At 43.8% G+C, this 12,174-nt stretch overlaps 1 protein-coding gene across 3 annotated transcripts in view; it reads left to right on the top strand.

The window, feature by feature from the left end:
- The window catches only part of frmd4a (FERM domain containing 4A), a 99,701-nt gene that overhangs the window by 23,058 nt on the left and 64,469 nt on the right, over window positions 1-12,174 (top strand). Inside the window, exon 1 of one of the 3 annotated variants that reach the window (XM_034879848.1) lies at window positions 10,865-11,386. The exons of the other annotated variants lie outside the window; for them this stretch is intronic. Coding sequence (XP_034735739.1) covers window positions 11,321-11,386 — 66 coding nt within the window. The 5' untranslated portion in view covers window positions 10,865-11,320. Of the gene's footprint in view, window positions 1-10,864; window positions 11,387-12,174 lie in introns of those variants that run through there. 3 annotated transcript variants of the gene reach the window in all.

The raw sequence follows: 12,174 nt of genomic DNA, 5'->3' as shown, positions 1-12,174 counted from the left end.
CAAACAAACACACACACACACACACACACACACACACACACACACACACACACACACACACATTGCAAAGCGCCATCTCCCAGCTGTCATCAACTGTCAAGGGCAGTCTCTATTAGGGACAGTGTCACAGTCAGTATGTACTGGGATTTTATTAAAAGTACAAATAAATTTAACCCAGTTGTACCATTTTCTTTTCAGAGATAGTGTATCCTTAATATAACAGAGATGCATTCATTACTTGGTTTTGATAGTTGAATGAGGTGAAATGGCTTAAACACAAAAACACTGAAACATAGTCACAATATACAGTAATAAAGCATTCTTTTAACATTACAATTACCTTCTGACCTTTTCAATCAACATGCATATCTGTTACACGTATGCATTCATGACAAACAGGGAGACAGATAAAGAAAAGAGAGGCAGAACTGTTGCTTAAGTGTGTAAGATGAGATCAGTGGGATGCCATGTAAAGAGATATCATCCCACAGTTTGAATGTTTCATCTCCCCTTTCCCCATTTAAAGATGTGGCACTGCATGTCGGCCTTACTCCATCTCTGATCGTGTGTGTGTGTGTGTGTGTTTGTGTGTGTGTGCGTGTGTGTGTGCGCACATGTTAGCGTACCCTGCTGTGTCAAGCATGTCAAATGTACTCTTGTCCCCTTGAAGAGGCCCGAGCGATGAGATCAATCGGTGCGCAATTGAGCCACCAAAGTGACAAATCTGTGATGCACTTAATGTTAGGTGTTGTCATGGAAACACGGGGTGCAGATTTTCCACTTCATTGCTTGACATCAGTCTACAGGGAAAGCAATTTAAAGATGGTTGGGGAAATTAGTCAAGTGTCCAAAAAGATAGTTAAAAGACACAGTAGCATCATAATGAGAAATTCACACTAAATTCAACACCATGCTTTCGATTAAATGCACTTGTGTTTGTGTGTCAGTGTTAAAACCATGCACTTTCGATTAAAGAGCCTTTAGCAGTCCTATTATGGATCATGACTCTATCTGTGTGATTGCATACAATAGATAGTCCAAAGAGAGCTTTCCCTATACTGCTTTTAGCCTTCGGAGAATCAGAATGGCAATTACACTTTCCTACATTGGAATGTAATCACAAGCGTGCACACACACACACACACACACAAACACACACTCACACACACACACACACACACACTTTTGATGAACGAGCAGAGGATTGGTACCGTCACCTCTGCGACAAAAGGTGACCCTGCATTGAACAGGTATCATACATACCCCTATCAGTAGATCTACTTAGCAATTTTACGCATTCACAAATGCACATCAACTTACACAGGAAATGGGTGTTTCTTATCTACTCCAGTCACACGCTCTTAAGCATTTCTTCCACTCTTTATTGTGCCATTTTTTACCTCAACCCCAGCAGAGACCCACCGTTTCTAGCCCATTTCTTTTAAGCCATTCTACCTCCTACTTCATACAGCCTCCCTTGGGCTCTGAACTGTGACCTCTTTACATGAGCAGAAAGGAAGCTGTGAGCAGTCACTACCAGCACGCCCGAAATATGATTGGCTGACCAAGAACTGGAGTAGTGTCAACCCTGTCCTGAGGGGAGAGAGAGAGAGAGAGGTAAAAGAACAGCATGTATTGTGGAACCTAATTTCCAAGGTGCTAAGTACATCTACTCTATCAACAGAAAAATGCCATAAAACAAGTCAACATTTAATACTCACAGGTAGTCTCCAGCAGCAACTGCCCTGGTCCAGCTTTGACCTATTCACATACACTGAGGGATACTGGCTCTATTACAACTACAAATGCAGCCTGAAGCGCCGGTCAGTACAGTGGAAAATTGTTCCCCCACCACCGCAGGGACTCAGGTTCAATCCCTGGCAGTGGTGTTTCTGGCTACTGGCCTCTTTGAGCGTAATTGACAAAGTATCAGGTAGGAAGCCACAAAGGATCATATATTTGTAACTGCACTGATGTGATCACATGGACCTCCTTGTGTTACTGCCTCCTGGTGAACCTTCTAAGCGGCAGATGAAAAGAAGCAACTTGCGACTCCACGTGTCTCGGAGGTCTACGCTCTCCCCAGACTAATAGAGGGAGGTATTACTTTAGCAAAAAAAAATGCAGTGCAAAGGTACAAAAGGAGGACAAACTCAAAAGAAAAGAAAAAATACAAATGCAGCCATTTTTGTTTTAAACAGGTACTCTGTCTATGACTTTAAAAGCAACATTCATGGTTTGTACTATTATAAAGACCAATGTGTTACAGATTTTACAGCAGTTATTCTAAATATTTAATTTTCATGTTGTTAGCATTTTTTTCATACTTTAGTCATTTCAATTCAAAGTGCACAGTGCATGCACAGATTTTACATTTGCACTTTTTACGCTCTAGCACGCATGTCTTATTTATGATTAACACACACGACTTCTCAAGGAGACAATGACATTGAACACTTTCCCGCGTACACACATACAGATGCACACACAAACAGCGCATACCCGCAAACACGCATGCACGCTTGTCCATTTGCATGCTCCATAACATTTACATGTACAGCTCCAGACATATGGCCCCATATGCTGCCACCAGACAGCCTTATTGATGCAGGCCTGCTAGCAACACAACTGGGGCGAGCAGGTTCAGAGCTGCTGCAAGGATGGATGGATGGATGGATGGATGGGATAAGAGGAGTGATAGAATAAGGGACGTTGAGGGTAAAGGTGCCCGATGATTGGACGTGGAGGGGGGAGGAGAATCTTTAGAGCCGTTCTTGACTTTCTGAGCAGTAGTCCATGACACCAATGCAGTTTACAATTCCATCCGACTTTTAGGATCTTATTGATGCTATTCAGTGGGAAAAGCAGCAGTGGAGACATGCTTTTAATAATTGTAGGTATACACTAAGGGATTACTTGTGTGTGTGTGTGTGTGTGTGTGTATGTGTGTTTGGCTGCTAAAATATGGTTGTCATTATTCAACTAAACATTTTTCAATTGGTGTAGAAAATCAAACCATTTATTTTCTTTAACTTAAATCTCACTGTGTTGCTTCATTACCAAATTGTAGGCAGTACTCTGTATTTTATTGGACCCTTCCTGTCACATATTTTTTCTCTCATCACCAATCCGTTTCTTTAGTTACGAACACTCTGCAGCGGTTGCCAGGTATCCTATTACCACCCTTTTCCCATGTGTAGACATCTGCCATTACGCTGAATTAAACCCAAATATGGAATCAAGGTTGCCAGATTGATGCTCATCTATCCTCCAAGGAATACTTACATCATCCTAAGTGTCTCGCTGACCCTCAATGCTCTTATTACTGCTTGTTAGAACAATAAATGTGACGTGTGTCGGATTCGTAACTCACCCTGTGTGTGTTTGTGTGTGTGCTGAACAGATGTGAGCATCTGCCATTGCAGTTAAGGCCATTAATATATGTCTAGAGGTGTTTGTATGTGGATGTGTCTGGTTTTTGGCAACAGCTGTTTGTACTTGCTGTGTACTCTGTTTGTACATGTTGGAAGTTGTCTGACAAACTTGATGTTATATAAATGTGTATTTATGAGACACAGTCAAGTGTGTGTCTCTTTTAACTTGGGAAATGGCTGGATTATACGCTTCCTCCTTTAGTTAGTTGAAGTTGCCAATATGTATATTTACACGCATTTACACAATTAACATATACTTAAAACACACACCAGCAGAAGCTACAAAATTTGGTCAAATAGTGATACAAATTTTCTACTTGCAGTGCATCAATCGGATGCTGGGATTCCATACATTTAATATGGATATTAAAGAGGAAGACGCTGTCAACCTCAGTTTTGGAATGTTGTCCAGCCTGTCTGGAAGTGCGTGCAGTTAAATGTTGGGAAATTATTATTTAAATAATGGCCCTAAATACAAACAGTTTCATAATAATAGTGCTACAGGAATACACCTTTGTAAATCACACAGTCAAATGTTTCCCATGGGCACTGAGTCAATTTTGTGGTAAACGGCGTGTTGCAACCTTCCTCTTGTGTCTTTGTGTTAGCTTGCAACACTGTTCATGTTTATCATTGTTAATTGCCTGATTTTACAATATTATGCAACATTACAGACTGTCACTCAATCACTGCACATGTGACCAGGTGTTATTTGACTTCCTTGGAAGTCTTGGCCTTGTTGAAGTCTTGTACGTAAATGTGTCTTAATTCCTCCTTTCATTTGCCGTTTCTGTCATTTCATCCACCTCAAATCCTTCCCAGAGCGTTTCACCACTGTTCTGCATGTTATTCTCTGACCACTAGAGTGTGCTGTGTGATGGGATTGCCCTTGCCTACATCATGAGCCTAAGCCCTTGGAAGTCCAGTTGAGTTTCATTCACCTGAGAAGAGCAGGTCGTCTTGGTCCTATGTGTTAAGTGGTGTCCTTACTTCTTCCTGTAGTTCCTTAAGTAAAGTTCAGTTTAGAGGAATCTCTCCACAGCAAGGACAGCCCTGGTGAAGAAAACCTCCCGACATTGCTTAATAGTAGCGGCTGTCAGTAGCAACCGGCCTCCTCCTCGCTATGTCTTCTCTGATGTATGGAGCCAATAAGAGGAGACCTTCAGCTCTAATGAGCATTGGTCTGCTGCTCTGCTGCTGTGTGTTCGTGCTGGCCGTTTGGCCCCAATAAACACCAAGCTTTATTGGACAACTCAGTTCCTCTCATCCGTCATCACAGCTTTCTCACAGACACAAGGGCTTGTGGAGGGGACCAGGTGGGGAAGGAGGAGAGAAAGAGCGAGGGTGTGTGTGTGTGTGTGTGTGTGTGTGAGGGGGGGGGGGGGGGGGATTATGTATATAATTAATGACCTCATCCTGCTCCTCCTGCTGTCCAAGAGGGGGACAAAGAGCAGGGAAAGCAAGTGAAATCAAGAGAGAGAAACTACCAAGAAGGAGTAAGGGAAGGACAGCGAGGAACAATGAGATTCAAGGAGGGAAGCATATGTTAAAGGCTGCATGGCTTTATGATGAGTTTTGTCAGTGACCGAGTGGCCATCCCATTACCCCTGCTGTGTAATGGAGGGGCTATTACGTAGGACTTACCCCCCAATAAGTCCTCCCTCTCTTCCCCCAGTCCTTAATTTTTCATGTGTCCAACGTTTAGATCTGTCCAGCCTCCCTTATCTTTTGTAGCTTCAGCTGCTCCTCTGTTCCCATGGCAATGATGTGCGCTGAATGTAAATAAGTGCTAAATACCAAGGGACAGGACCTTAGCTTGCAGTGAAACCTGGGACTGATCAGGCCCTACCTGTCACTGCACTTTTTTTTGACTGCTTTGGAGGTGAGGAGGTGTAGCAAGGACAAAGGCAAGCGAAGGGGGGGAGGTGACTAGTCTGTCTAGCAGTGGACCCCAGTGGAGGCTGTAGCCCCGGGGGGTCTGTCTGACCCCCCTCTGTTAGCCCACTCCCTCTCTGGTTCCCTCTTTGATTCAATTTAGATATGAAATGTTTGCCCGTAAAACATGCAGTAGTAACTGACCATCAATACATCAAGCTAATAAATGTAAAACCACACAGACACAAACTGCCCGGCTGTGATTTATATTTTACCTTCACGGTGATGAGAGAGGTATGATGTAGTAATGTCGGGAGGTGGACATGATCTCCTCAAATTACGCATGTTTTTCCCTGAACCCCCAGGGCTCTCCTCCTCCTCTGCACGTCAACAAAGACAATCTGGCTGAGTCAGTTGACCAGCGCTCGGCATTGGTTTGCGGGGCAGCGGTGCACCTGTCAGAGGTGTGGGGCCCATCTGTACAGTAACATGCAGCTTAGTCCAATGCCTGCAGCAAGAGGTGGAGCTGGCACAATCTGGTTTGGGTTACTGCACTCCTGGGAGAAGACATGCATGAGTGTTGTGGGTTATAAAATGAGTAGGTTGTGTTGGCTCATTAAAAGAACAAGGAAATGCAAGTACAAGTGTGTGTGTGTGTGTTTAGAACGGTGTGCACAGGTGCATCCTCTTTTGTACTTTACATTTGTTTTTTACCAATCCTTTGTTAGTTTGTGGTTTGCATGCCTAAGGGGTCTTTAATGATTCATTGTCTATAAAGAAGGAGAGTTGTGTATTGAGGGGCTGAGAGGTTTACGAGGGTTATAAGCACAGCTGCATCCTGCGTTTAGACGAATGAGTCTTACGCAAAGGTCTAAGGAATGAAAACGCTTTGGCTCGAGTGTGAGGAGTGCAGGAAAGCTTACATTAATTTATGGGTTTTCAGTAGTTAGCATCAGCGGATAATGAGACTAATCCTAGTTCATATAGGACATACCTAGCTCTGGGGCCTACTGTTTGTAGATGATACACCCCTACATTTGTGTAAACATCTATTCATATATATAGTAAATAATCAATATATAGGACAGAGATCCATTACAAATTCTCTGTCCACATTTTTAAAGCTCCTAGACACACACACACACGCGCGCGCACACACAATAAAATGTGAAATGTGTTACACCATGTTTTCTCCCCTGGGAGTACAATCATGTATAACCCATTTCCCCTCATGATCTGGTCTGTAAAGATTAACTATGTAGCTGTATCATGAAACATTTAACCCTCACACTGCTACAAATCTGGGGATGGGGACTGACGTTCTTGTCTTGACCCTAAGTTGATGTGAGTGTGCTGTTTGCACACTAGTGTAATTCATAAAAGTTGTGCAGACTTGCTGGCAGACGGGCATGCCTGCTTACCAGAGTGTTAATTGTTAAATGAGTGTCAGGGAAACAATGTATTCAGATCTGTCTATCTGTGCCTACTTCTGTGCATGGCGTGGGCTGTGAAGCCTCCTCGGCACTGGGTAAAGTGGGCTAAGTTTACTGGGGCAGAAAATGCTGGAGCGTGACTCAATCCAGTGCCTTCATACAAACCAGCCTCTAAAATATGCCTCTGTCACATTCTTTCTGCTCAATGCCTCTCAGATTTTTGATTTTGTGTTAAGAGGCTTGTATGACAGAGAAGACAGAAGCAAAGGCTGTGACCTTTGCAAAGTTAGAAAAGGTGCAATGTGTGTGTGTTTGTTTTAACGAATACCTTTTGATCCCCTGCATATCCGATATTCCATTCATTTTCTACTCATGTATGAATGGGTCTCACTAAAACCCAAGGTGACTTTCACTGCAGCAAGAATGACATCAGATAGTAGAGTGCACCTGCCTCTCCCGTCACAGGCCTTTCTAGAAATCACACACAGACACACACACACACTTCCATGCACACACACACATGCCTGTGCCCAGAGAGACAGATAGAAAGTGAGAGCCATTAACTGTAATGTGGAACGACAGATTTGGGGTGCGGAGTGACACAGCAAAATTCAAACTACTAACAGTACTGCAGAGAATGACTAAGCAGAGTCCCTTTCATCTGCACTTGCTGTCCTTTGTCACTCAAGGCTGACAAAAAAAGACATGAATGGAGACAAAGAAAATTGGAAAAGACAACAACTGACAGCAAAAAAGATAAAAATACTAAAGACAAAAACAGACCTACATCAAATGAAGATGTGTCAAAAATAATAATGCTAAGAGACAGAGCAATAGACAAAGAAAAATGTAATAATAATAAACGCAAAGTATGACATACATCAAGTCAAAAAAAAAAAAGGAAGTTGATTTGGCTATACACATGAGCAGTCGAGGTGTGTATGAAGTGTGTTGCATTCTCTGCAGACTAGAACAGCTACTTGTCCACTGTATAAGAGTAAACCCTTTAGACAGGTGCTTAAGAGGCTTTATCAACATGTCTGGAATAGTTACTATTTTTGAGTGTGTGTGTGTGTGTGTGTGTGTGTGTGTGTGTGTGGGGGGGGGGGGGGGGGGGGGGGGGGGTGCAAACCTCAAACAACTTGGAAGATTTGATTAGAACACATCTCTGTATTCCAAGCAAGGTGGACATCGCGATCAATGAGGCTCATTCCGAAACACACTCTTCGCTCTTGCTCAAAATTAGAATTGAAGACCAAAACTGGTACTTGCAATCAGAATCCAAGGGGCCTGTTATGGCCAGTTTTGCAATGCACATTCTGAGGTGCTGCAATAACCACGACCCTGGTGATCTCGCTGCTTACTGGGATTACTGGGACTGTCAACTTCCATGAGGAAAGCGGTGGTGGAGAGAGATTGCAAGACTCCACAGACTGCTTCAGTGCGCTTCATCCTAAGGTAGTGTTAAATGGAGTTCATGTAGTGGGTGATTATTAGTTTATATTCGCCACCATGTCTTTTATGTGTATCTATAAATCTATGTAATAGTCATTGTTTATTTATGTGTATGATCATATTTAGGTGGCAGTGTTTACAGGGGATTCTTTATTCCACATGTATAATCAAATAGATCTGGGCAGAAACAGTAGCTTCGCTGTTCAAACTCCATCGCTTGTGTAAATGACACAGTAATGTGTTTGTGCATTTGTAAGCACATGTGAGTGTCCCCTTGTATGTGTGTGAAGGAAAATAATGTGTTGTTTGCTTCTATGTATTATGCAAAGAGGGTAGGTGATGTTCTACTCTCTCTGCAATGACTGTTGTAAACATTGCACCGACGATTCATTCCTCTCCCATCACACACACACACTGGATTCTACACAGAAATCTGGGTTTTAGCCCTAGCGGTGCTAAGGAGTCACACCGGGACATGCTGTCCTGTGTCGCCACTCTGTTGGGGGCTAAGCTCCTCACTAATAACAAATGCTAGTCTAGATAGGCTACCTGCTGCTCTCAACACTCTTCACTGCATTCAGACTCCACGTGCCACCTGCTTCACCAGTCTTAGTAGCCATATACTGTCCATCTTCACCATGCTGGAGGGTATTTATAATACATGAGTGGCATGCAGATGAGAATTAGAGGGATATTCTGAGTTACTAATGGTGGGGTGTTACATATTCACATCAGGCAGCATTAGGAGAGAATTTAGGATAACAGTCAGGCCTCCTGAAGGCAAACAAAGGACTTATGTGCACTCTATCTTTACCACTCCGTGACGTATATTATGGTGAACGTATGCGTGTGTGTGTGTGTGTGTGTGTGTGAGTGTGTCACAAAATCCCGGCTGTGCAATAGACTTGGTCACACCCCAGTGCTCCTGACCAAAGAGTTGACGTGAGGACTGATGAGCTGCCGATCCAGCCGACCCCACCCCCAAGAAAGGTTAGAGGGCAAAGGTCATTGGCACTCTGGGCCTGTCCGGTTTAGGAAAAGGGCAGGAGAGAGAAACAAGAATGAGAGAGTTGTCTGAGATGCAGTGGGTCTGAGAGAGATAAAGAGAGATGAAGCAAGAGGAGAGAAGAGACATAGGTATGAAAGGGCTTTGATTTGGAGAGAAAGGAAGAGGTGTGACCATTTAGTTAGACCATTAAAATACTTTGGTTCAGGGAGAACAATGTGTCAAAAACCTTGTTTGGCTCAATCAGTAGGGAGTTGGGTTGGGAACTGGAGGGTCGCTAGTTTAATTCCCATACAGACCAAAGTATTGTGGTGGACTGGTAGCTGAAGAGATGCCAGTTCACCTCCTGGGCACTGCCAAGGTGCTCTTGAGCAAGGCACCAAACCCCCAACTGCTCGTGACGCCTTTCCATGGGCACTCTGAACACCCCCCACTCTGACATATCTCAATTAGTGCATGTAACTAGTGCATGTACTGATCATGTGTGTGTAATTCAGGTGTGTGTAAAAACAACAGAGTGTACATTGTAATTTTCCCTCGCGGGATTCATAAAGTATACATCATTATTACATTATTAATAAAGCTCAGTGTTTCCCTTTGAATGTGATTCTGTGACTACAGAGCCAGTCCTTTCTCCCGTCAGTCAGAATGCTTTGGCAAGAACAGTCAAGGAATCCTCAGTAACAAGCATCCTATATCACTAATACACTTAAAAAAGCGAGAGAAATCTCATCACTAACCAGTTGCATGGTCAGGTTTTCCTGCCGTTTGTGTCCCCGTCCTTAAAGCTTGTTACTGTATTCAGTCATATGCTGTTTGTTGTTTGCCCAGCTAAACTCACTCTCACCCTTACACCATGCTCTCTGACTCAGTCTCTCTGTTTCTTTCTTTCTCTGAGTCTGGTTAACACAGAGAAAATGGGGGGTACATTCCACCAGCCTTTGCCAGAAAAACAAAAACAACCCCTCTCCATGGAGCTTCTTACCAACATCCGTTGTCCCTCTGTTTCCCTTCTACTTCCCTTCCTCCCTCAGTGAATCATTTCCCCTCTGCTCTGCTTCACCCTTATTTCCCCTCCCACCCCTCTCCTTTCCAACCAGCACTCTACCCCACATGCCCTGTCTCCTGCAACCCCCACGCACCCCTCCCTATCACTGTTACATAAGCTTCCAGTCATAGATCCAGGGCCATATTGCTGTTGTTTTCCCTGTGTCTCTATTGGAGCCTCAGCATCCAGGGCCAGTCGTTAATGAGGCCCTACAAAGGCCCATTGATGAGAGGCCCAGTGTGAGAGAGGATGACCCCAGCCAAGAGCACCCAGAACTGGGCATCAGCTGCCCTAGGCTCTCCCTCCACACAAAGATGTCCTCTGTGGACAGGGACCTGAAAGGGCACAGAGAAAAACAGGGAGAGAGAAAGTGGAAAAAGAGGGGAGAAGATGTCCTGTACAAACAACTTAGAGAATGTGAGATAGAAAGATATAAATAAATAAGAAATGAAGCAGATGCATGACTTCATCGCATAGTAGTTGATTATCTGACTATTAGCTTATGCTTCTTCTTCCTCCTCCTCCTCTTCTGATCTCTTCTGAACAGTGAGACCCTCCCTCTGCCCTCCCTCTGCCAGGGAGTCTTTATCTCACCCATGGATCATAACTCAGACCTGCAGAGGGGACTACAAGGCACTAGTCTCTCACAAATCCAAGCCATAGGATTTATGAAAGGCGCGGCCAAAGCACTTTGAGGGGACCCCTCTGCTCTTTTCTGGAAACATTTGGAGCACCAACTGGAATCCAGACAGTTTTCAGTGCCAAGTTTAGTGGAGATAGACACGTATGTTTGTCACATTTGGACTACAACTGGTCTTTTGGGAAGCTGTCTTGGATGGAGGAGGAGAGGAGAATGCGGACATATTCGGCTGGACTGTTAGAAGCTGTCATTATATGATCATTTGAAGAATTGGGATATTATACGACTGACATGGCAACTACTTCCTTCAGGTCATCTGTTAGTATCGAATGGTTACACCTAAGAAGATATAGAGTTTGAGTCCTTGATGAAAGTTTTAAATTTTGTCGAAAAATCGTTTCCGTGGAGTTTTTTTGGATCGGCTGGAGGATGACTCTTGCGGCACGGCTCGAGGACTTAGAGGTGACCCTGGAGCACATGCTTATGGATGTCTTTGTAAGTTTTCTCACTCTCTTTTTGGGCAAATTTAGTTTTTAATCAGTGTAGTTGTCTCATCTGTCATGACGTGCATTTAACTGAATGCATTTGTCTTTCGTCACTATTCCGCTCTCTCGTCTCTGTGTGACCTCCCCGGTTCATAATTACAGTTGGAGACCCAAGGCCAGCATATGTCTCCTTCCAGATGCGCTCTCGTTAATTGGCCCCCAAAAAAAAAACAATATGCTGAAACATGCTGATTAGAAGACCAGGAATGTAACCTGGACTGCATGGCCAATACATAACTCAACACAGGGTTAGCCCACTGAGTTCAGACTTTGGGAATGTTAACTCAGCATGTGAGGAGCACTGATCCCATCAACTCTCTAAGTATTACATCTAGGTACTGGGCTTACTTGTGCTTTCCGTGGTCTGAAGCCTTCATATTTATCTGCATGTAGCCATAACTCTCTTGATTAGGAAGGAATGAAATCTCCAAGTAAAGGAAGTGAGGATTGAGAATGAGGAAATGAGGGATGAAAGAGGAATAAGAACGAGAAGTGAAGTCTAATGGATGTGATCGTCAGGTTTCCATTGCCTGCAACGCTTGGTTAGAGGTAGATTACTCAGGCTCCTGTGGTTCACAAGGCATTCGCGCTGTGGGAATAAAAAAAATTGCTTTACACTGCATCCCGGCTCAGACAAACAGATACACAAACGTGCCCTCACACACATTTAAATACAATAGCATGCAGTCTACCTCTGCAGACAGACACACACACATTGTAAATATGAGACGTCAGAAT

Source organism: Etheostoma cragini, chromosome 8 (assembly GCF_013103735.1).
Source record: "Etheostoma cragini isolate CJK2018 chromosome 8, CSU_Ecrag_1.0, whole genome shotgun sequence".
Taxonomy (NCBI): domain Eukaryota; kingdom Metazoa; phylum Chordata; class Actinopteri; order Perciformes; family Percidae; genus Etheostoma; species Etheostoma cragini.
The sequence above is the reverse complement of the archived record's forward strand: the minus strand, read 5'-3'. Positions and strand labels throughout refer to the sequence as shown.